The 26,491-nt window shown below is 39.4% G+C and overlaps 1 protein-coding gene across 1 annotated transcript; it reads right to left on the reverse strand.

The window, feature by feature from the left end:
* Window positions 1-1,508: 1,508 nt before the first annotated feature.
* Window positions 1,509-25,886, reverse strand: ttll12 (tubulin tyrosine ligase-like family, member 12). The gene is made up of 14 exons (XM_084710859.1): window positions 25,696-25,886; window positions 23,131-23,303; window positions 22,242-22,440; window positions 18,509-18,668; window positions 14,536-14,669; window positions 12,562-12,638; window positions 11,427-11,543; window positions 5,883-6,077; window positions 5,594-5,705; window positions 5,035-5,186; window positions 4,627-4,708; window positions 3,963-4,031; window positions 2,011-2,149; window positions 1,509-1,716 (listed from the first exon to the last, which is right to left on the reverse strand). Exons 1-14 carry the CDS (start codon window positions 25,834-25,836, stop codon window positions 1,565-1,567), a joined length of 1,902 nt encoding a protein of 633 aa, XP_084566985.1. The 5' UTR covers window positions 25,837-25,886; the 3' UTR covers window positions 1,509-1,564.
* Between the last annotated feature and the right edge of the window lie 605 nt (window positions 25,887-26,491).

Below are 26,491 nucleotides of genomic sequence, written 5' to 3' on the forward strand. Positions count from 1 at the left end.
AAAGCAAACATTTTCAAATGTAACTCCAGCCTGGATATGTGAGCTTAAATATTCTGAGCTGAAATATTCTAATTTTCCTTTGTTATTGTTGAAAAAAAAAAATATTTTAAATTAAATAAAACTTATTTATTTTATTGAGGAACAATATCTAACAATATTTGCTCACAAAAGAAAACCAATACGTGGGGGTGAGGGGGCGGGGCCCTAAATTGTAATCTTTCAGGGGGCCCAAGATTTCTGGCAGCGCCCCTGCATCTGAAACATTGATTTGTTTTGTCATTAAACTATTTTTTAAAAAATATAGGGTTAATTCATGCAAACCTAAGGGAAGCAATAATTTGCTAGAATATGAATGACATTATGATCCTATAAGGTAAAAATTAATACACAAATATGTTTGAATGTAAACCAAAATGTTTAAAGTGGGAGGAGGCTCCTAGAGCCTCCTAAACAGTATATAACAGGGTGTTTTGCACCTCTTTCTTCAGTCTAACCCCGGGTTTGGCTCATGCTTGTTGATTTTTCTACCTAGAGAGATCAATTAACTTTGTGTGGCAGAACTTGTTGCTCTTCCAGTGATTTTTCCAGACTTTGCCTGATTCTTCTTTTGATGGTTTGAACTCTGAAAAAGGACAAGTGATAACAGTGGTTTTTTACTAAGGTTTTTAGGGTGTTGTGGCTCTAAGCCCAGACCTTACTAGACTATTTTTCTGAGTCTTTTTGTCACAACACAGCTTCTCCTCAGCCTTTAAAGGGGGAGAGTGAGATGAGGTGTTTGCAAACTGCAAGTTTCCTTCTAGATGCCACTAATTGCCACACACTGATTCATTAACAGAGGGTCTGAGGAAGCTGAAATCAGTTAAGCTGATTCTTGATTTACAACATAAAACCACCCATCCATCCATCCATCCATCCATCCATCCATCCATCCATCCATCCATTTTCTCCTGTTTATCTGGGTTGGGTTGCGGTGGCAGCAGGCTAAGCAGGTATCTCGCACATCCCTCTCCTCAGCAATGCTTTCCAGCTCCTATTGGGGGGATCCCCGAGCTGCTCCCAGGCCACATGAGATATGTTATTAATCCAGTGCGATCTGGTTCTACCCTGGGGTCTCCTTCCAATCAGACAAGCCTGAAAAACTAGCACCTGCGGGCCAAATGGGTGTGTCTTATATGTAACCACACAGACGCACACAGATATCCTGTTGTATAGATTACTTCCTCTTTCTTCCTTTCCCTTCTCTTTTTCCAGCCAAGCACGTTGCCCTGCAGGTTCTTCCTTCCTTTTTCAGATTAATTTCCTCTTTAGACTCCTGGCACTAAGGTCACACTTTAGACTCCAGACAGAACCACTGATGATACATTTACAGTTTATCAAAGAATATTTTTTATTGCTTCTTATTTGTACAGTCGGGTTTGGTTGATGAAATTATGAGGAACTTAAAATTCTTAAAATCAACTGGAAAGTGCTGTAGATGGTTAAATGAAAAAAGGACAAAGAAACATGTTATAGAGATGGTATAAAACCAGAAATGCAAACACACTCTGTGGCATTGTTGAGTTGATCATGCTATCTGTGTGACCGGACAGTGTTCGGGCTGGTCCAGGAACAGCGTCTGGAACATGTGGTTGTAGAAAGAGGGGTGGTAGAGGCAGGCCCGGGCGCAGTCTGGGCTGAAGTTCAACTCCAGGATCTGGGGCAGCATGACTCGCTCACCTGACCCAGGATCAGATCACAAACAAATGATGATTAAGGCATTAACACAAAACAAAGAAATAAATGTTGTAAAGGTGTTGTTTTTTTTTTTACCATACAAGGACATTCACAGGTGAAAGATGTAAATAAAAACAGAATGCAATGATCTGGAAAAGCTTAAACTTCACTGGAACACCGTATAAAGACAAGATATTTAATGTGCAAACTGATAGCCAATCGCCTGGGGCTCAAAGCATAATGGTATTAGATGTTCATCAACCCTGCTGATGAATGACATATAGAACAGATGCTCACCATTTGGCCCTGTACTCCACTTCAGCATGAGGTCTACAGCATAGATTGCCCGGGATGATGGGTAGGGACAAATACCGTAAGGAGCTGGTCGAGATGAAGCCGCCTGGAAGAGTTCTTTGAACGCTTTAAACAGCTCTGCCTGTGAGAGGTGGGGAAAAGGAGGAAGGGAAGACAAACAATGACAGGAGAAAAATGAGGAGCTGAATACTACAATAGTAGAATAATAACAATAGTACAATACGTCACTGTTTTGCTGTTCCTAAGACCTTATAACATCGTAGTCCGTGCTGGAATTAGGGCTTGGGCGATTTGTCGATGTAATCTACGTCATCAATTATGAAAATACATCAATCAAAGTTCTCCGGGTGAATCCAGTCAAAGCATGAACTCACCTAGAGAACAAGCTGTACAGAGCCTCGCTGCAATCATTTAAAATGTGGGAGTAGAGACATAACAGTTTGGCTCTCTTTTGCTCCACAATCTGGATGTGACTTATCTTAGTAGGACAAACTGCTCTGCACGAGTGCTGGAAGTGAAACACTGAGCGACCTGTCCTCCTCCTGCAGCCGCAGCAGCAGTATCACCCTGTTTACTTTCTGTCAGCACCCAAACATGACGTATGAGGATTATCAACATGTGGAACATTTTTCTGTTAGAAGAAGTCACTTAAGATAGATTATCTAGAAGTTCCTTCATCATCCTCATGTAAAAAGTGATGTCTGCACTGCTGCTGCTGTGTCATTTAACAGTGTTATTTGGCCGTTTTATACTTTCTGTTCACTTTATCAGCCACGAGTCAGAAATGGCTAAAACTAATGTTACAGTGTTGTAAAACAGATGAGCTGGCTGGACCAGTAATTAAGTCTGAGAAGCTGCCTCACCACTATACTGCTATTGGAGTCCTAAAAATGGTCAAGGAAGTCTCTGGTGATGGTCAAAGTCCAATGCAATAAAGTTTTATCTCCCCACTTGCCTAACATTTTCTCTATCCAGTTCTATGACCATTCATCTTTACCTGCGTTCTCTATCCCATCATTCTTACCAATGTACAAAGGCAATCCACCTTGGTGGAAGAACATTGAATAGTACTTTTTTGGTATGTTCTCAGTTGAGGTTCCAAGCGAGCTGACACAATACTAAAAGGTGATGTTTCCAGTGACTATAAAGATGGATGGCATGTCTCCTTTACCTGCCACTGTACAAAACTGAAGCTAAATTATGGATACAAGTGCTGTTGCTGGTGACATCATTTGGAGCTAGAGTTTGCGCAGTAGTGACCAGGGTTAGAGCCGCAGTATCGAGGTCCCGCCCACAAACCCAACTGACGTGACTGTGAGCAGAGCTAAGCTGTCAATCATCACGTGAAACTCTTTTTTTTTGTAGGCATGAAATAACTAATTAAAACCAAACTGATCAGAAAAAAAGAACCATTGAACAAACAGCAGTGCGATAAGAACTAACTAAAATTACAAAAACCATCTTTGGAAAAAAAATGTTTAACGTGTATTTTGATTTTTTTTAGTTTGGCCCATGACTAATGTGGAGGGGGGTGGGGTTTATGAGCAATACTGCAGCCAGCCACCAGGGGCCTTCACTTTTGGGGAGTCAATGGTTTTGTGCAGCATCACAATCACACAACAATGCAGCATGACAATCCCACATATGTTTAGGGGGTACAATCTGCAGTGGAAAATGAAGTAATAAAAAGTGCCTGATACCAAAGTGAGTAGAGTCGAGCTGTACCACGCAGTAGAAACACGGCACAGGTTAATGACTGAAGATGACAAGAGTTAATAGAGCTCTGATTGTTATGTGAGTTAGAGAATGGGTGTTACAGCCCAAAGACTAAAACTGGACATGTCCCTGTGGTCAAAATGTAGGTCTAGTTCATTATTTCAAGAGGTCCCACAAGAAATTCCTGCATTTCAAAAGGGCAAAAATTTCACACTTACTTCTACTTCCTTCCACGGATACTGTGGGTACTGCCTCTCAAACATGGGGATGAACTCATCGTAGTGCACCTAGAAACAGAGGTCCAACTTCTGTTACCATTCTCGTCCAACAGCATCAAACTGATACGACCTGGTACCAGCAGGAACTGCTGCTACATGTACGTCTCAATGAACCAACTCAGTGTTTTATTACTTCCATTTTTTTAATGTGTAATTTTTTAAATGTTGTCACAGGCTCTGAAAAGAACACAGGTTTGTCATTGTTCCTGACATTTATCAATGCTCTGTGCAGTTTCAGATTTTATAAGTTTTTGCGGTTTTAAGTTAGTCTGAGATAAAATAAAATTTGCCTCTTGGTGCACTTCTTGATTTACACATAAAACACATTTTGTTAGAATTTTTGTAATCCTAAACATTTTGGTAAGGTTACTAAGAACACTCAGAACAGAGTGCAGTTTAATTCTTCCTGGAATAGATGCCTTTGATTTTCGTGATTTCTACCATAAAAACATTTTTTTAAGGAACTGGATAGTACAGTGTTTGAATCAGGTGTGCTGGAGCAGAGAAACATCTAAAACACACAGGGCAGTTGGGCCTGAAAACCAGGATTGGGAAACACTGGACTAGTATGAGCTAACAGGCAAACCAACAAAAACAACAGTACCTGTTTAAGCTCCACACCCTCTGCATAGTTCATGACGGTGAAGTGTTTCTGGTAATCATCAAAGTGGTCCAAGGAGAAAGGTCTAGACAGGAGAAAATGAAGATTAGGTCAAGTCACAAGGAGGAGTGGGGATATTCCTGTGACAATCAAGTGTTTTTCTCATATGACCAGGTTTTTTCTTGTATGAATAGATGTGTCTTAAACAGTGAATCCACCATTATATTACAAAGTTTAAGTTAAATAAAACTATTCTCATTATAAAAGGCTTTACCCTGAAAGTTTGTCTTTGTAGATGCCTGTGGCCACTGAGTTCAACAAATCCATGTTTGTACTATCTTGGAACCAGCTATCACAAACCCCTCCTTATCAATGTATGCATGGATGTGTTATAATGTATGTATGAGGCACCTATTAGCGAAGCGCAGCCAGAAGACGTTGTAGGCATAAAGACGCAGAGGCTGCACGGAGCGTAACATCAGCATGTAGCGAATGTCAAACTTCACCATCCCCACCTCCTCTCTGTTGAACAGCACTGGATCTTCAAGGTATTTACACACCACCTACAAAAAAAAAGACAATCAGTATCTGAGTCAGTACTGAAATTAAAGAAATTATATAGGACTGACTATATTTACATCCACAATGTGCAACTGTTGCCATTTTAGCAAGTAATATAACTGTAGTCACATAATAACAGCATTGCATTCGGTGAAAAGCTTTCAACTGACATCATTTTGGCATATCTTTGTTGCTATTGCGTAACACTAGGCTTCAGGTGCTACATTTGTAAACTTACAGCTGTGGTAGACAGTTTATTTTTGGTGTCGTTGGGCAGAGGGTCCATAATAACCTTTAAGCATCATGTGATTCACGTGGTCTGAAAGAAAACTCGACTTCTGCTCCTCCTCTTTATATGTACATGGTGTTAGGTAAGCTGGTTCCCTGGTGTCTGCATGAGTGTTTGTACCTTTGGTGTACTTTCTCTTTGTCTGATTATGTAGTCCAGGTTGTTGGTGATGTGTGTGTCCAGTCCTCGTGCCAAGTTCCAGGGTTTACAGATCCAGTGGTTATCCTCTCCCCTGAAACACACACCAAGACATCTGAGCAGGTAGAACATCAGACTACTACAGTTAAGAATCAATTTAATCTTCAGGTAGTTCCTCTGGAGTGTGTAATAAAACTTCATCTCATTTAGTGTTTAAGTAATATTCAATGTACTATCCAGTACTGACTATCAAAAATAGTGAGATTCCAACCTTTGTTGTCTCTGCTGATAACGCTTGATGAACTGTGGCAGCTCTGTTTGGAGGTTGAAGGTTTCTGGTAGCCAATCAGGTGATGGGCCGCCTTTCACTCTGCGGGCCACAGAAGCCAAGCAGTCCTTCACAGTGACGATGCTCTCACAAGGAAACTGGTTAAGCATCACTTGAGGCCGCTCCTCGCTCAGCTTCCTGTCAGAGAAGAAGTTGTTTCCTTCATAAAGGTCTGTTTAGATTTTCAGAAAGGTTACAGACAATAGTTTGTATTAAAAAAGGCTATCCTTTACAGAGGTGTGGACTTAAATTGGGTCAGATGCATCCAACCAACAATTTATAGTTAGGATAGCAAATAAAACCCTTCACTGAGTGTTCTTTATCTATTATCTATCCTATAGTAAACTGATGGTCTTGGTTTATTTTTTATGGTTTGATTGTTAAAAAGGGATGATCCACTGAATCTTTTGAACGTTGCACTTTCCACAGGATGTGAGTGAAGGAGATGAGTGAGTCATCTGCAAAAAGGTGTGAAAAGCAGCCTTGAACCTTCACGCAATAGTGTGAGGTCTTCCATAACCCAAGAGGATGTAAAAGCTGAATACTATCCACGTGTGGGGCGAGAAGATGAACCTCCTAAAAGAGCACTTCATCATTGTGGTGAATGGTGTACTCAACAAATTGGTTTGCAAGTAATAAAGGTGAACGCAGCTACAGGTACAGCTGAACACAATTTTCTGAACAAATCAAGACACATTCATCTGCATACTGTCAAACATGTACAGCTCGTCTGTGTGATGACTGGTTCATGTTGAGCACAATGAGCAAAGTGGAGGGGGTAGAGAGAGAAAATAATCATCAGAAAGATATGGGGTCCAAATCCTGGTATAGGCCACCTTCAGCTTGATCGTGTGTCCAAACCAATGATATATATTAGAAATGGACAGAATCACAGCTGTCAAAAAGTGAAGCCAAAGCATCTTGGTCGGCTCCTGGTGGCTGACTGCAGTTACAAATCCAATGTTGTGTACAATGTTAAGAGACAGGACATGGACCAAAGTAAAACATCAAAATATGTCTCAAAGGTGTAATGTCCATAAAAAGGAAATTTCCCTTAACACATCAAACCAGTATACAAGAAATGTTACAGGCCAGACAACAGGTGAAGGGTGGGGCTTCGAGATTTTACAGTACTATGAGACAGTCTCTCACACCAAGACTTAATGGTCTCAAACGAGCCTGGGAAGAGGATGTAGGGAGAGAAATAACTGATGAGAGGTTCAGAGAAATTGTCGGTTCCTGGTATAAAACATCAAGAGAGATACAGATGAGATTAATCACTTATAGGATTATTCATAGGAGCTACTGGACTCCATGTAAGATGGCAAGACTCAAACTACGGGAATCTGATTTGTGTTGGAGGTGTGATAGTGACAAAGGTACATTTAAACACATGTTATACGATTGTCAAATGACCAGAAATTTATGGAATAATATCATATTCTCTCTTAATAAGGTACTTGGTACTGAAATGATACAAAACCCAGCACTCTGCATGTTAGGTATGATACCAGAAGGGGTTCGTTTGACAGACCAACAGATCGTGTGGTGTAGATTAGCCCTTATTGCTGGCTGTAGGATAGTGCTTAGGCACTGGAAAACGAAAAATACCATCCCTTTCAATGAATGGTGTGGAGAAATGACTAAAATAGCAAACTATGAACAAATAATTTTTAAACTGAACAATAAGCTGGAGATATTTTGGAAAATATGGGGCCCTTACTTAAACTTGATTTTGAATGAGTAACTGATTTACAGTAAGGCGTAACAGTAAGGCTCTCCCCTGCTTCTTTGGTGCCTTATATCCTTCCTGGACGGCCTGGGTGGTATTTCTTTTATGTGATTATGTCTGAACATGCAGATTTGTGCAATTTATGAATGAGATGTGAATAGCAAGGCTTTATGCATTGAGACTTGTATGTATGTATGCTGATTTTTGATGATGATATTGATTACCCTGTGACCCTTTGTTTTTTTTTGTTTGTTTGTCAGTTCTGTCTTTTGGTACATTTTCATTTGTATGATACGTTTTGTATCCTTTGTGATTTTGTCTGTAATAAGAAAACCAATAAAAAGAGAATTACAAAAAAAATATGTCTCAAAGATGGTTTCTATCATTTTAGGTAGTTCTTCTCAGAATTATTTTTGTTCAAGCATTCATTTTTCTGATCAGCTTGATTTTGATTAGTTATTTGATGCTATAAAAACAGGGTTTTGTGGCTGAATTGACAACTGAGCCCTGTTCATGATTGAGCCAGGACGGCAGGAACTCGGTACCGCATCTCCAACCCTGATCACTACCACACAAACTCCAAAGCTCCCAACAACTTCACCAGCGCAACATGGAAGCACTTGTATCCAGGATATTTTGGCTTCCCTTTTGTGCAGTGGGAGGAAGTTGAGATGTGTCGTCCATCTTTATTTTCCGTCATGGTTTCAAACGAAAACATTTGGCACCACATTTGTGGGCGAGAAGCTAGTGAAGCATCATATCCTGTCAATTCACTATCAACTTCTGCTGATTGTTGGGGAACCCGCAGTGGCTCTGGGTCAAGAAGATGAACCTTGTTACGCCTGTTTTTGGTGAACGACAAACTAAATGCATCAATTTGCAACTTATTAACACAAAGTGTTGTTAACTTCCATGAGAGTAAACGCACACATACTATGTTTTACAGCACCTGGTATGCCAGCCCAGCATTGCAAGCGCAACTGGTAATTCAGATGCAGCCGGTACTGCTACAGCCAGTTCACATGAGTATTTGAAGGAGTTTCATGAACAATCAGTACAGAGTTCAGTGGAATAAAACACCAAAAGTGCCCAGCAGGCCTGTAAACGTTGAGTTGATGCATCTGAAACTACATTGGCTGCAAAACTGGTGAAGAATGTAAAAGTCCGAATGTAGAGCCAGTGCTTAGTTTTTCCGTTGTGGGCCACTGTAGGGACATCAACATGGCAGACTTTGTGGAAGAGATACTATTGAAAAGTAAATTCTTTTTTGGCCATACTCTAAATGCTAAATCAGACACATTGAACCTTTAATTTGTTATGGTTTGATTGAAATTCGGGCCATATTTTATTTCAGATATGATAAAGAGTATCTTTTGAACTCTGTGGGTACTTTCCACAGGATGTGGGTGGAGTTAATGAGTGATTCATGTGCAAAAAATGTGTGCGGCAGCCTTGAAGTTGCGGTTAGACAACAGCAACAACAAAATATTTTCCATAACACAAGGGAAGTAAGAGCTGAACAAACATCTCTGCACAGTAATTTATTTGGTGACGTTTTTGGAAGATATGTTATGATTGGTTCACCCTGAACATGCTAAGCTAAGGGGAGGGGGTAGTGAGACAATATAAAGAAGCCTGTTTCTTTCTCCTCTAGCATGTATGGACCAGTCTGTGACTGAAGAGTAATGAGAAGGCATTCAGATCTGACCTGGCTCTGGCATGTTGGTGCAAAAAATAAGCAGTTCTTTTGCATGGAATGCGAGTAGAAATAGAAAGAAAACAGACACACTGAATGTTTACAGTGTGCTCACAGCCTCTCAGGCTGCATACAGGCTCCTCTAACCAGCTGCATGAGTGTGACAGGAAAGCTGTGCAGAGAGCAGCAACAACAACAAAACCACTGTCTCATGTGTGGCTGCATTTTTGTGCAAAGAAATGTGTAATATTTATGTGTTATAAAATGACACAAGCATGAAACTTAAAATCAGCGCTAGGGCAGTAAAGGACTTATTTATGATACAAGAATCTTATCTGGGGGCTAAAAGTAGATTTCAGTCTGTTGTTGTGTTTTTAAATATATTAACCAACTAATGAACTCTTTTCTTTAAAATAACCACTGGATTCTGCTGAAGCTTCCATGAGAAATCCACAAAGAGAATGGGATGACTTCTTGCTCACACTCCCACATTCCAGGATGTGCCCTTGAAGTTCTAAACACACAGCACTGTGAACGCAGGAACCAAGAGGAAAGGGAGAGAAAAGAGAAAGGGAGTGACAGCCCCGATCACACAGAGAGCAGTTTTTGTCTTTTTTGGTCTCTTAATGAAATTAAGGTGATTGTTACATATGGCCAGGATTCAGGAATATTAACGCCGACATTGAGGATGTCGGGAATAGCACTTTAATTGTGCCTGAATAGTTGAGCTTGTTGGGGCCCAATGCTGACGAAATTCTGTCCAAAACTGACCCGAACCCGACCCTCATTAGAATATTTCTGCCAAACCTATTACAGCCTGACAGTTTCCTTAACAAGCTTCAGTCTTTGCACCAAACAGCAGGAGGTTTCAGCAACAGGGACAATACATGTGGAACTGGAAACGACTAAATTGAGGATATAAATTACATTTATACATTTAAATATATAAATGCATAAATAAATATAGTAAGGCCTGAACCTGACATGAGCCCGTCAGGTCCTGTCAGGTTCAGGCACAGATCTCAAGCTCTAGTCTGGACTAGAACATTCAATCTTTTTTTTTTTTTCCAAAATTGCAATATGGCTTATTGCAGTTTTCAAATTGCTGGAGGCACAATAAAAACCACCATGTTAAATTAAATACTGCAGAAATGAAGAAATGTCTACACATCACATTTAAAAAAATAATTTGTATGCATTATCCATTGTTATCAATTTATTATTGCAAAACATCACAATTGCAATACCAGTCAAAATAATCACAGTCAAATTGTTCAGCTCTTATCTGGACACACAAATGCAACCTAATCTGATTTGAGAAACAAATCTGATTTGCCTGCAGTCTAAACAAAATCGCTTTGTGACTCAAAGTGATGTGACAAGAAAGAAGTCTATCAAGCCTCCACTTACAGACGACATAGTCCTTTGAAGCTGTAATAAGCATGTAGCCTTTATAAACTTTAGCTGTTTACCTGCTGCTGTGATCACTCTTTGTTTTTCAGTGAACATGCTGAATATCCTGTGTGATTCAAAGTATCTACTGTATTCTTTGTGATTTGAGATTGTAAACATTGAACCCTGTATGAGCTGATATTTTGATTACTGAACATCCTTCATAAGTTACACAAGTCAGACTATATAATACAGGCTGCCTGAACTTTTGTTCACTCGTCTTATCACCATATGGATGTTGGTTTATTCTGTTTGAACTCTTGTGCATTCATTTATTAACCTATGAGTCTTGTTAGAAGGAGGCCCCTAACTAGTTTATCATTTCATTTATACATGTGAAACAAAGGTCTTTTGTGAATTAAAGGGTCACAAGTTGATATATGTACAATGATTGTAACTTATAGATTAGTATTGTAAATACAAAAGACTAAATTATTTTTGCCATCATTATTGACTCACTTAAGTTCAGCAGTACTGTGTTTACTCACTTACATTTAGTGACAATATTAATTGAAATAACTGAGCTGAATCCCTACAGTATTGATCTTGTATTGGTTAGTGACTGATGAAAGTGGAGTTGCATACATGTTGTGTGTGTGTTGCTGACCTGTAGTCTTTGATGTGATTATAGTTCCACATGATATCAGCCTCCTCCTCGTTCTCCGTCATCTGGAAGCGTGGATGTGTCAGGTTGTTTGTTACTTGTAACATCTCGGAGTAAACCCTGAAAACAATTAAATTAAAAATTGTTTGATCAATAAAATGTCAAAAAATGTCGATCAGTGTTTCCCAGAGTCCAAGATGACGTCCTCAAATGTCTTGTTTTGCAACAACTTAAAGATATTCAGTTTACTGCCGTTAATGAGTAAAGAAAGCAGAAAATATTCACATTTAAGAAGCAAGAATCAGAGAATTTAGACTTTTTTCTTAAAAAATTGTTCAAAAGGATTAAGCAGTTAATTTAATAATCAATTAATCACTGCAGCTCTAGACTACATACAGCTTTTAGAGGTCTCCCAGCAATAAATGATAATTATATAATTTCCAAAATCTGCTTTTCTTTTCAACACAGATGAGCCGAGCACATGGTACATGTCTACAGGGAACAGGAAGGTGACAGAGGTTCCACTGGGTACCAAGCTTGCTCAGCTGTTATTGGATCAAAGAGAAAAACAAGGAAGGACTTAGGATCAAAATCCGAGATGGCTGCCCTGTGCAACAACACTTAGAGAATACAGTAATATGCACTGTTTATTAGCAATTTTGTCTTTATTTGTGTCTCATTAATCAGTGCAGTCCAGGTTCCATCTGTCAACATGTTGCAACAGTGTGTGTAAAATCCTGTTAATGCATTGTTATTAACAGGTACTGCTAACAGTTGCTAACCTGGCTAGCACAAACTCCAATTTGTCTACTGGAACGCCTCCAACTTGAGTGTGACATCATTCCCAGCTCCAACTTCTGACTTCAAAAAGTTATTGGAGCAAAGGCTTAATTCTGGACCAAAGTGGTGGACGGACCAACTGACCGACGACCACAGAACATCCACAGAACCAATAGTATGAACATTACCTTTGGTTCTGGGTGACACTTAATAAAGTAAATCATCAACGACTCATTGATATCAAACGGTTTAATCTCATAAGTGAACTTAACAAAACGATTATGTTGCTTGACTATTTTACAGCGTCTGTTTATCTCTTTACATCCCCGGTGTTGAGCTGATGAGATGAGACACTTACTTGAGGATTTTGTCCTCGGGGACAGTGGAGGGTTGGATCTCTACAGGAAGCTGCTCCTTGTTCTCCCGTACAATAGTCTAGGAGAAACAGACACAGAGGACAATGAAGGAGGAACAATTTCTATTATCAGTAAGACTTTTTTAAAAAAAAAGATTTATTACAAAACACACAGAATTTAAGAACTCTGCTTCTGTGAGAGCTAAAGTGTGCACACGAGTGTAATGAAAATATGTCAGTGGGGGTGCAGTGGCATATCTTTCACCATGGCACTCTCCCTAAATATTTTCCTTGAAGACAATGCCCTCCTTGTGCCACTAATTTTCAGAGCATTTTTAACTGGTTTCTTATCCAATGAATGACTCTGCCAGACGAAACAAATGAGGATCGATTAATGATCAATTGACACATGTTTAATCAGTTAAATTCTTATTTTGCAACTAATCAATTAATGATGAATCATTAGTTTCCTATACAACCTGGCTCAGAAAATAATTCACTCGGGCAGCAACTTATTATGAAAGTCATGTGACTACAATTTCAAGCAGTTTCAAGCACTTTATCCAAAATCCAAGAACTAAAACACTACATTGAAATGTAGTGTATTGAAAGTGTTTTCAAGGATTTCCAGCACTTGTACGAACCTGAAACTTATACAAAAGTCTGTTTACAAAAAGGCTACTTGGCAGGTCACAGCTCTGTTATGAATCATTATTATTGGTCAGGATGTCGAATCCTCGACACGACTGTTAACCTTCACACTTGGTGTGCTTCATGTTGGGAGGCTCTGGGTGTCTAGCCTTGAAATTCCAGCCTCTCCTGATAATGTTGACCGACCCAGACTTTACCTTTATTGTTTGTGGCAAGATTCTTAAGGACCTGAGGTGCCTTATAAAGCTGTGTGATATGCAATGATGTTAAAAGGGACAGTTCACCATAAAAGTGGCATTTGTCAAATCCACTGTAGATAGGGGAGCCCCACTGGTACCACATCACTCACTGCAGTAGAACTTCAGGACCTGAGGGAGACGAGGCCCCACCGACGAGCGGAGCACCAGATGCTACAACATCAGCTGGACAACTGGTAACCAGAGCACAGACAAGAGCAGAAGAACGCAGATGGGAAGTGGCTAAATCATGAGGCGCCACAGCAAGCGCATTCTACTGTCCAGCGTCCCACCAGAGACACACACACACACCTGGCCAACTGCCAACCTCTCCACCAGAGACCCAATGGCCACAGATAAATACAAGTACCACGATGAACAGCAGGCCGCTACAACTGCAACTGTCCTGGAGACCACTACCATGGAACAACCCCAACCTGGGCCCTAACTTAAAGGGTTGGCGTCAAACAATCCAGATAACTGCATAGCAGTGTTAACAGCATACATCCTGACCCAGCCGACAGCAGAACGTCGGAACTGGTTAGTGGAGTACCAGGCCAAAGGACTGGTGCCAGGGGAAGACCCAGTGATGAAGAGAGTGATGCAATTGTACTCCAGCGACGTAAACTGGCACCCAGAAGTGTGGAAAGAATTGTTAGAGATGCGATGGCGCATGTTGCAGCTGAAATGTTGGAGTTCTGAGGCATATTATCTCCCCACTGCACAACACCATCGCCTGAGAGTCTGCACCAAACCACCCCCCTGAGAGATGTATCCCCATCAGCAAATGTGGCATTGAGACCAGACTGTCCAGAGTCTCCAAACAGTATAAAGGAAGGTGTGTTGAGTCTCTTTCTTCAGTCTGATCCCAGGATCGGCTTGAGTTTGTTGGTTTTGCTGCACCAGAAAAGGCTAATAAACTTTATATAGCAGAACTTGCTCCATCTCCAGTGAGCTTTCTTTTGCCATCATTTTTGACTGATTGATCTTTTCTGAAAGTTTTGACAAAGTGTTGTGGCCTTAAGCCCGGACCATACTGGCCTATTTTCTGAGACTACTGTCACAACAAAACCATGATGGTAGTCCTCACCTCGTAGTACAAGTCTGAGGGTTCAGCGGTGTCACTGCTGACCCCTTCTAGATCAGCTGGTATCCATGGTAACAGACGGCATCGCCTCACCAGGGGGTCCGTCTCTCCGTATGTGTAATCTCGGGTTACTTCATCTGTGGAAATATCAAAATATACAGTTTTGCTGTGTGGAAATGTTCCTGCCTTCTGTCTGTGGCTTTCAGCTCCAAAACTGCTGCTCCCTACTGAAGATGCAAATCTTTAAAACACCTCACTTATAAACAGTTAAAAAAGGCTTGGACATTTCCTCCGTCAGATGGTCACCATAGTTTTTAACAAAAATGACAAGAACAGGAGGAAATAGTTCAATTATTAGGGACTATTTTCAGTGGTGGATGAATCCACATTTGATGCTTTAGGGAGCCGTTGTGACAGCAGGACTCTAAATAAACTAAAATGTTAAATATTCTACAATACTTCTTTTGGTCACATATGTTTTATTTATAAAGGGGTTCATAATGTAGAACAACTGAACATAATCTATGTTTTCTTTTAGGAGATATTCCACATATTTTTTCTTCTGTACTCCAGGCTGACTCTATGATACATACAGTTTATGAGAATGTAGCTGGACTGTCTCTGTCCTTTCAAGCATAAAGCATGTAGGTGTGTATGTTAATGTTCATCTTTACACACTGAAAGCTGATATAACAAAGCACCTGGAGGGTCTTAAATCACACACAGATATATATCTCGAAACACACCAACTACTCTGAAGATCGACTCGTGAGGACTGCAGACCTGTCCGGCGCACTCATGGGTGAGATCCTCTTGTCACAGAAAAAAAATTGGAAGATTGATGCAGGCAAAAAATGTGAAAACACTAATGTTTTGATGCACACTGCAACAGTCAGTCTCTTGAAATAAAAAAAAAAAATACCTCAGTCCTCCACAGGTACATCCCATAAATCATACATACGAGTTGGGTTTCCTTTGTTCCACGCAGAGTGGAAACTATTTTTTGTTGTTTCCTTAAAGACCTTACTTTCTGACTTTCAAAGAGAAACAGTCTAAAGTTGTTTTGGGGCTGGTTAAAGGAAAATGAATGCTGCCAAGTGGCAATTGTTACTTTTTTTTTTTTTGAATGAAGCCAAAATGTCACTTTATCTTACAAAATGAAAAGGGAAGTGTTAAAGGATTTAGTTGGTGTTTTTGCTTGGAGGCTGACGGACAGCGGATTTAAGGCCGATATAATAATAATATTTTGGAGCAGGATTGTAAGCACTTTCCTTAACTGATCACTGGTGACATTATTGATCAATTCATCATATTGAAAAACATAAATATTGTGGATATTTTGACTGATATAACAATTGTGATATGATTTGCAATATTAGAATGATAGAAAGTGAACATGTTAAATAACTATGCAGTGATTTTTTTTTTTTTTTTTTTTTACAGGAATCTGTACCAAATGAAGATTTTCTTTAAGTCTGTAGAAGATTTGTTGGACAGGACATCTCTGCCTCACAACATTTAACACACATTTGCTTTTAACAAATATTGCACCTCCTACGATTTGAAAATTGCAGAGAGCCATTCTGTGATTTTGATATAATTAATATATATATATAATTAATTGTGCTGAGTTGTGTTAATTTACTGCTGATGAAAAGCCAACATTTCTTGATTTTGCTACTTCATAATAAAAGCTTTTAGATATCAAAGTAAGAGTTTTGTTTTCATAGTTGATTAATCAGTCGATTATAAAGCCTCAGATGGCGCCCTAAAATGTTTTGTTTTACTCACAACCTAAAGATATTCAGTTAACTCCACAATCTTGTAAGTTGAAAAATAGGTCTTTCTAGTCAGTTTTGTATCGATTATGTTCATTATCGATCGGTTAATCATTTTCTTCATTTATCAATGAAGATGCTATCCATAAAATGGTGAAAAATACTGATCAGTGTTTCCCGAAGCTCAAGATGACGTCTTCAAATGTCTTGTTTTACTCACAACGCAAAAATATTCAGTTTCCTGTCAGAGAAATAAAGAAACAAAAAATATTCACATTTAAGAAGCTGAAATTAGAGAATTTAATTTTCTTTTTCTTTAAAAAAAAAAGGACTCACACCAAGTAATCAATGATCAAAATACTTGGCGATTAATTTAATAATCGATTAATAACCGATTACTCATTACAGCTCTAAAAAATAAACAATGGGGGACTTTTATTGTGAAGGATATCTAGAAATAAAAGGTTTATCCACCACTGAGACGCTCTACTAAATACAAGCGCTTCATCGATCAAATACACACCATCAAACTCTGCTGTGCTGAACTGACACATTCAAACAGAGTCAATACAAGTTGCAGATGTGGATGAAAAAGTAGCAAAATAGTCACAGAAGTTACAGACAGAGGCGACAAGATTTCATTGCCTCTGTTGAAATGGAGTAAAAATTAGCAAGTCTATCTGGGTGTCATGTTTCCATCACTGCCAATCAGAGCTGGAGCTGATAAATACCCATGACTACAGAAAAGCCAGATGTTAGTGGATGCTTGTGGGTTTTTTGTCCAGTGTAAAAGAGGCTGCAATAACTTACAATAAACCTTAAGATCCTTAAGGATAAGACTTATCCTTACCTTCCTGAGGCATGTGCTACACAGTGAGATTCATGTCTCAGCAAAGTATGTTGAGTCTAAAGCCAGGGTTTTCAGTGTCACGAACCTGGCTAGAGCTCCATGGCAACTGATGCTGAACTCAAAGTTCATTCTTAGTTCACTCAGTTTATTCAAGGTTCATTTCAGTTCACTTTTTGGTCATGTTGAACCTTTGGGATGTTTTGTTAAAAGATAGATAAGAAAGTATCAGGTTGTGACGAGGGACATACCAAGAGCAACTGCTAGGGAAGCGGCTAATTAGTTGTTGTTTGATGTTTTTCACTAAAAAAGACAGAAGGGCACAGGGGAAGACAATTCCCAAGGGGAGAAAGAATGAGTTCATTATATGACGTGGACCTGACGGTTCAGAGTTGATATGACTTCTCTTTGGGCAACGTCATCAAACCTAAGGGTGGTAAACAATTTCGACTGAAAAACATGGGAAAGAGCTAAAGGACAGGAGATGACCATACACCAGCATGTTTGTAAGTGGTTCAAAAATGTCAAAGGGGGCGGGGGGGACTCCTCAGAGTCTCCAAATAGTATAAAAGAAGTGTATTTCTTCAGTCTGATCTCAGGATCAGAGTCAAAGTTTGTTGGTTTCGCTGCACCGGAGAGATCAATAAACTTCATATGGCAGAAGTTGCTCTTCTTCCAGTGACCTTTTCTTTGCTGTTGGTTTGGACGTTGAAATATTTTTGAGGACTGATTTTTCCAGCAAGATTGACAAGGTGTTGTGCCTGGTCTGGTCTATTTTCTGAGGCTTTTTGTCACGACAGCTGCTGCTCAGAACAGATTAGAAAATTGATCATTCTATCCTATTTATCCCAGAAAATCATCAGTAGGTTCATGGGACAGTATCAGACTGACAGCATCATGTTTAAATCTAGCAGCATTAAGATCGCACTTAGTCTATCAGTAATTTTCTGACAGCATTCTTCTTCTCCTGCCTTATTTGCAGCAACAGTGTTGCTTTTTGCTGTGATATATTTCCTACAGCTCTTCATTATAACGACTTGATCATTTAGACTGAAGCAGGCAGCTTGTGATCGCTTCACTTTGTGTGGAAGAAGAGTCCAATGAGGCAGCAAATGCCCCTTTTTATGCAAGTGTGCAAAGAGTCTGAAGATGAAGGCCTGAGTTAATAAAGCAAGTTGATAACCATCATCATCATGATACCCGTTATCTCTGACTGTTTTAGACTTTGTTGAGCCAGCTCATGCAAAGAAAGCCTGGCTGTGTTGAGATCCCTTTGTAGTATAGCCTTCTGATCACTATCTGTGTGTGTGTGTGTGTGTGTGTGTGTGTGTGTATGTGTGTGTGTGCTCACCTCCTTCCTGCAGATCCTGCAGGGGCCAGAGCACAGAGTAGGCCAGCTGACCCTGCATGTAGAAGAATGGAGCCATGGCACAGCTGGGCTGGTCTGAGTGCTGCACCTGAGAGCCAAACTCATCCATGATGTACCACACCGGAACCTTCTCCTCCGCAGACTGCACGAGAAAACACAACAGGAGGACCAGAGTGAAGTGGAGGAAGAAAGAGGGACAACTGAGACTATGTCCAGTGTGGAAGAAAATATTTTATTTCTTTCTATTTTTATTCTGATCTTAGTAGGATTTTTTTAGCGTCTCTGCTGAGAGTCAACCTTTGACATCAATGAACATACGTGTGAATGAACCTTTTGTTGTAGTGTGAGGGGAGCACACCTTAACTATCCCCAACCGCACCTTTTTAGTCTGTGGCTTTACAATACAAGTTGCGTTGCAATTTCAAAAACTTGTGTAAATTCACTTGTAAACGTTTAATTTTCAAACACCAAAATAATGGAAAAAAAGTTCACAACGCACTGTGAACATTTTTTTTAAGTACTGAGAGCTTCCTCAATTCTGAGATTGTATATTAAATAGGATTTCAACCTATTTAATATACAATCTATAGCTCCAACTTACTATTTGGACTGCAGGACTCATTTTGGGAGGTTCAACTGTTACATATTGTTCCTTAAAGAGGCTTCACATTTATAGTTTCAGGGGAAAAAAAGTTGTTTGTTGTTTTGATGTTTTTTCATTCAGTCATTCCAGCTGTGATATGAACTTCATACCTCTTTAGTTTTTTTAACTTTGACTTCTTCATTTTTAGATTTTTCTATTTTGTTTCTGTTTTCTGACTTTGAATACCAATGAGCACATGACGCTTCTAAATCAAAGGGGCATCTTATGAGAGAGAAAAGTGTTACAAAGTAGCTGATTATGTAGTTGATACCTGCAGCAGGTATATGGTTATACAGAATTGGTAGAATGCAGAGATTTATTGCCAAATGCAAGTAAAACAATATGTAGGCTTGTATAACTTTTTTAAATGATTTTTGTGGCTTTTTTCCTGCATAGTACAGTCAAAGATAGATAAGTATATGGGCAAGATACTATTACTTTGTGGTTTTTGCCAGTCGTCTCCCTCGCCCTCCCCCAAGGTTTGGTCTGCAGCTGATAAGCAGTCAGCTCTGGTTTTCTCTTCTGAGACATGCCAAAGGGGCCTCAGAGTTAATGGTGTCAGGCACAGTGGAAATGTCTAAAGATTCCCTCAATGATCCCCAGGACTCTCAGCCAGAAGAAGACACTGAAAAATGAATGCAAGCACTAACGATTTATTTTTATCAACGGTTTGTAGATTATTTTCTCAATTAATTGATTGTTAGTTGGTCTATAAAATGCCAGAAAATGGTGAAAAATGCCAATCAGTGTTTCCCAAAGCCCAAAATGATGCCCAAGTCTTGTTTTGCCACAACTCAAAGATATTCAGTTTACTGTCAGAGAGGAATAGTCCTATTCAATGAGCTGGAATCAGAGAATTTTGACTATATTTCCTCAAAAAAATGACTCAAACTGATTAATCGATTATCAAAATAGCTGGCAATTAATTTAATAATCAATAATTGAGTAATCGTTGCAGCTCTAGGTGGCAAAATGTCCGATGCTTGACACTGATAAGATTGCACATGGCAACATGTCTCAAACATGACAGCATTAAATTCACCTGGACTCTGGATCGCCTGTTTAGCTCAGTTGGTAGAGCGTCCGCCTGTGGATGGAGGCTGTCAGTCCTCTGCAGCGGCTGCTGCTTCGACTCCCGCCTGCAGCCCTTTGCTGCATGTCATCCCCTCTCTCTTCACCCCCCCCGCCCCCACTTTCCTGTCTACTCTTCAGCTGTCCTAACAAAAAAAAAAAAATCACCTGGACTCAGGTGTATTCAAACGTGACATTATGTCCAGGTCCAATGGGAGGTTCCTTCACAAAAGAAGGTGGTGGTTCAGCCAAAGCCACAGGCTATGAAGCAAAGAGCTCTGGGAAGCTGTTGGTCTCTGGAGGAAACTCAGGGTTTATTATTTGCTACTGCTTGTGCATAATTAACCCCTTTTATATCAGACTACGCTTGACTTGACTACTTTCTTGCCAGTATTTTTGAAACTCCAGAAAGTGTTGTGTCACATTTTCTGTATGTCATCTTTCTCTGTGCGTGTGTGTGCAAACATCTTCCAAACGCTCAGTGTGACCCAGTATGATAGTCTTCATGTTCTATTTAGCTTTAGCCAAGTGTGTGTGTGTGTGTGTGTGTGTGTGTGTATCTGGCCTGAGGGAGATATAGCCAGCTGGACGTATTTGGAAAGTACCTAGAACCCCAGATGGTGGTCAGCTACCAGTATGATGTGGTTTAGGTGAAACAGTACACACATACAGTACATAAGGAGGTATATTGAGTGTCTGTGTGAGTCTGGATTGGCTTGGGTTTGTTGGCATTACTGAGAACCCAATAAACTTTGTGCACCAGACTTTGTCTTCAAGGTCTTGGTGAGTCAGTAACAGTGACAAGAATGAAACTCACTGGAGAGGAACAGAGTTTTTTTTCAGAGTGTTTGGTAAGTACTGAGCATGGACAAAACTAGCCCATTTTTCAGGGTTTTTATGTCGCAACAGAAGAATTTTTCAGTGTTTTTGGCTAACTGTTGTCAAGAAATCTAGACTTTTTCCTGGGTAAAGTTTGGACATTTCGTCTTCTTTTTGTAGCATCTTATTTTCTTTTAGACAATCAGCACTTCTGGGCTGCTAATGCTCTCCATGCATGCTCACAATGCAAGTTTGTTTAAGCCAGGGGCTGCACAAAGATAGACTTTGGCTGTGGCTTAGATATAACAGACTTCAGAAAGACATGTGAATTTATCTGTTACAAAGCAATTTTTTTTTTAAGATGATTTTTTGGGCCTTTTGCCTCCACCCAGACAGGACAGCTGAAGACACGACAGGAAAGGGAGAGAGAGAGGGGACAACACGCAGCAAATGTGCTGCAGGGGGGAATCAAACCAGCGGCTGCTGCAGACGACCGACAGCCCCAACACACAGCACACACACCCCACCAACTGAGCCACAGTTGCCAAAGCAGTTTGGTTCTTGAATATCTTAAGTAGGACTATGGCACGATGAATTCTGGGTAAATTAAGACCCTTTTCAGAATTAAAAAAATGGCTGGCTGAGTGACCAACTGCTCAGCTCTGTTTACCCCAGCAGAAAACATGTGTCTTCAGAAGGAACTCAACAGTTACAAGGACAGTTGGAAAGTTGAAATGTCTGGAAAGTTTAGCAAAGTGTAACAATACAAAATAAATCTGATATGGAAAAAAAATGTAGTGACAGTGTTAATCCCACTGCTGAAAGGAACAAAGATGAAAAGATCTAAAAAATATGGTACAAGACACAAAGAAATCATGGCTCTCTCCATAACAGTATTAGCAAACCACAAATTATCAGCCAAGTTTTCCTCTTTTTTTGTTGTTGGGTGCTACTGATTGTTACCATGGTAACATGGGACTTATGCCTGCGTCAGCTTGGGGGTAAGGTGTCTAATTTTTCTGGCTTATAGTTAGTCAGTCTTTATTTTTGTGAGATGGTCTAACTTGCAACAGACTAATCTATGAGCAAACGTAAGACTAGTCTAACATTACAGAACATTACAGTCTTAAACATCTTTGTGAAACCGGCCCCTGGTTTTGCGCTGGTGTTTTTGGAACCTACCCCCTGGGAGAGGTGATATGTCTGGTTGTACTTCCACATGCGCTCCATCACCAGCTCCACCGTGTCCGGGTCCGGGGCCTCGCCGTGGAAGTCCACCCCCATGAGGGCGGCCATCCTGGGAAGCAGGCCGGGGACCTGCTCCAGCTGCTGACGGGCGTCGTCCACACGGAACGTCCAGGCGTGATCCACCAGGAAAACACTGCAGGCAGCGCGGACAGATAGTTAAAAATATAATTTAAAACAAAGATGATTATAACAGCACATTTTTACACCCATGTTATCAGCAGGTATTGTTAGTTTTAGATTCTGAAGGCTTTTAATACATTTTAAAATTGTTTGAAGTTGTGAATTCTTGTCTGAGACAAGGATGTTTTCTGGCACAGGGTAAGTATAGAAATCAGAATAAGTAAGCAAACCGAAGAAAAAAATCATAAATTATATATATTTCATATATATATGAATCATTAAAGAATAAAATTTCACCCAAAAATTGGAATTAGAGTGTTGCATTAATCATTTTGAAAGTTTTGTTGTTGTTGTTGTTTTTTTTCGTAGGACATGATTTATCCCAATTCTCAAGAATGGCTGATAAATGAGAAAATGATTTGTGAAATAATGTAAGAAATTTGAGCTTCATAAGACTTAATTTTTATTTCAAAATGTCTGCCTTTAATTTCATGTGACTTTTAATGTGCTCACCGTCCTCTTACCTTTCAGCCAATCACATGCCCAGTGTCAAAGTAATCAACTGTACATAGTGTACACTGTGATGATCTATCATATATTTATTTAATGATGTCTTTTTTCCTTTATATAATACTGCAAACTTCCATGACACACTGCTGAATCCCTCTGTCACATGAACTTTCTGGGTTTCTGGCGCCCTCACCTGTTCGGCTCAGAGGCTTGCAGCCCACTCTCCCGGGTCACCACCACCTTACATCTGATCACCGCTCCTGGATTGTCTTTCTTCTTCTCCTGCTCATTCTCTCCAATTTCCTCATCCTCGTTGTCTTCTTGCTGGTACTGCATGATTCCGAACACTTCGCCAGCGTCATAAATCTGTGACATACAAGAGATAAGAGCTTAATTTATCATATCATTTGATTTAACTTGAAAACTTAGGCAAAATGCTCTATAAAAAAAGAAGTATATATGAGAAGATTTTGATGAACACTATGAGAAAAAAATATATGAACATGTGAAAAGTCAGAAGTGTTTTTTTGTTTTTGTTGCCATAGTGATGTCAGTCAGATTTGGTTCAGTCAGAGCTGTGGAAAATTAAATCATCCATCCTTGGTCACTGCATTTAGCTTTTCTTTCCCTCAGCTGTGGAGTAACTACAGGTTATGTGAACTTCTTTTTAAAATACAAAAATGTTAAATTATCAGTATCAGCCATGAGAAGCAGATAATTATTAATTAATAGTATTGGCTAAAATAAATCCATATCATGAATAATTCCTAACTGACACAATGCTACAGCTACACTACTTATAACCAGTGGCAGAGGGGATATTCAGATTCTTAACTTAAGTAAAAGTACTAAAAACACACTGTAGAAATACTCCACTACCAGCAATGGAAATGTTACATAAGCAAAAGTATTTAGGTATCATCAGGACATTGTTTTCAAAGTATAAATCCACTTCCACTTCTACGAATGTTGGGGTTTTATTAAAATGAATGGTGGTGAAGGTCAATGCATCGAAATGTTTTTAATAATGTAAGAAATCTTCTCTTATGTACCTCTCTAACTACAGGTGTGTACTGGTTTTGCTCTTTGACATCTGTGAAGGTCCCATTAATGCTGAAAGGTACGTACATGTTTTGGAGCTACATATGCTGCCATCCATCTTTTTCAGAGACGTCCCTGCTTCTTTCAACAAGACAATGTCGTGTTGCATTCAACTGAAAATACTGTATACTGCAAATCATTGCATTCTGTTTTGATTTTCGTTTTACACATCATCACAACTTTTTTGGACTTGGGATTGTCTTAAAAGTAAAAGTACTGACAGCCTGTGACTATGATACGATTACATTTGATTTCACCAGATCAGTCTGTGTCATGCATTAATGTAAAAGCTGGATATTACTGTTATTGGTTGTGGTGGAGCTCATTTTAACTTTTTTTTGTAAAGGACTGCAACTAATTTTTATTTTCAGCATTATATCTGAAAATATTGTTATTCCAAATACCCAGAGCCCAACGTTACACCTCACAATGTTTGTTTTGTCCAACCAACAGTCCAAACATTATTACAAATATTAAAATAATTCAAAAGGAAAAGCAGCAAATCCTCACATCTGTGAAGCTCAAACCATGAAATTAAAAAAGTGATGAACAATTATTTAATTTTTTAAAAGTAAAAAATGGCATGAGAAAAAAATAATCAATCAAAGTACAAATATCTCAAATTGGTACTTCAGTACAGTACTTGAGTCAATGCACTTAATTAAATTCCACCTCTGATCTATACATAGATTTATAAAAGCAGTCCTCTTTTGAATCAGTGAACTACCATACCACTAATCCAGTTTATAGGAGTTGTAAATTTACTACACATATCAATCATATCAGTGCTTTTGGAAGGGGATCAAACTAGTCTCACCCACAGTACAAATTTTCAAATTATAAAGGTCGAAAATTCACTAAAAAAGTGGCAAATGGTACCGAAGTTATATGCCGAATTCACCCTTACAAATGTTTTTTGGTCCAGCTATTTATCTATGCGTTGTCCTGTGTGTGTGTGTGTTTGTGAACAATGAAAGAAATATAAAATTATCAGATTTTTAAGGCGAGTTTAGCTTAAGTGCTCCCTCGTGACAGAATGGTTCGTAACGTTAGGTTTAACATGAAACATTGACAGATGATAGGCTTGTATCTAGTCCCAACAAAAGCTAAAGTCGTGTATATTTCATATAAAGGGCTAATCGCTTGTTATAATTTATAAGTAGCTTGAACCTAGCTGTCATTTTAATTCAAACCAGGGTTGTTCAGAGGTGCTGCTGCTGCTGCTGCTGCTGCTGCCACGTCTGAGCAGCACAAAACAACAGCGATAATAGTGTTTAACGAAATGTATTCTTCTGTTGAACTGCTGTTATTTGCTAGTATTATTCAAAGTCAAGATGACATTTTATGATACTATAATAGTGACACACCTGGCGCTTTTCAAAGTCATGTTTGAACAAGAACCTAGGATTTAAGAAACTCTCGCGAGATCTGTAACCATAGTTTTACGCATTATGCACTTTGTACAAGCTACTTTAGTAAGAATGTTTTATAATGTGACAATTCAGTCGATTGGATCTGTTTAGGTTTGAGGACAAAACCTCTCAGTAATAGTTAGGGAAAGATTACGGTTTGTGTTAAAATGATTACTCTCGCGAGATATTTCGCGGTTCTGGGGTTCCCATCTACAAGCGACCTGCAGAACAGTCAGAAAACAGACCTCGTTGGTGATTTTGTGGTGCAGGCTCCTCCAGTAGATCTGGGGGATTCCTGAACACTGCAGGGCCCCTGCGTGCAGGGCCACAAACACACGGAACTCCTCGTCCTCGTCTCCGTTCATGATGACAGGGTTTGTTGACATCACTATAGCGAGAGATCTCTCACGTGGAAGTGGATTGGTCAAACCCGGAAGTAGCCTGACAGCTCAGCCTGCAATGCATTGTGGGAGAGTTTTAAAGGGCTCCATCTACAGTACATGCAAGGAATTTTAAACTGGCATTAATACACATTTTTGACATGAATATGGAATATATTTTGCATGTTTTGGCTCATTGTGGTCGCACTTACAGTAGTATATTTGACCAGCAGTGATGGTAAAAGTTCTCAGACATTTCACCAGAACAAAAGTACTAATACCACAATGTAAAAATACTCTGTTACAAGGTCCACCATTCAAAAGTACAAAAGTGGGCCCATTAGCATGAAAATATACTTACAGTACCAAAACTAAAAGTACTCATGCAGAATGGCCCATTTCAGAATAATATATTACTGGACTCTGGACTAGACTCTAGAGGAGCTATAAAACCATTTTTAAATCAATAAAGCATTTTAAATTAATGTTTTGTATCAAATTATTGGTTTTTAAATGAAGTAACCATCTCATAAGTGGGATAATGTACAGTGAGCAAGTCATTATTGCAAAAAAAAACCCATGACTAACTGTGCAATATCAGCATCTCACTCCAGGAAATTTCACTCATCTGTGCAACATCTCTCAAGTGTATTATCATGTC

This window comes from Lutjanus erythropterus, chromosome 22 (assembly GCF_056507025.1).
Source record: "Lutjanus erythropterus isolate fLutEry1 chromosome 22, fLutEry1.hap2, whole genome shotgun sequence".
Taxonomy (NCBI): Eukaryota; Metazoa; Chordata; class Actinopteri; order Lutjaniformes; family Lutjanidae; genus Lutjanus; species Lutjanus erythropterus.

What these genes read in the sequence shown, in the direction of transcription:
- ttll12 (XM_084710859.1), bottom strand. Translation starts at nt 25,836, where the DNA reads ATGTCAACAAACCCTGTCATCATGAACGGAGACGAGGACGAGGAGTTC. An exon ending in GCAGGATCTGCAGGAAGGAG is followed by an intron (nt 14,670 to 18,508) that starts GTGAGCACACAC and finishes ATATTTCCACAG; the next exon opens with ATGAAGTAACCCGAGATTAC. An exon ending in AGGGTGTGGAGCTTAAACAG is followed by an intron (nt 4,032 to 4,626) that starts GTACTGTTGTTT and finishes CTCTGTTTCTAG; the next exon opens with GTGCACTACGATGAGTTCAT.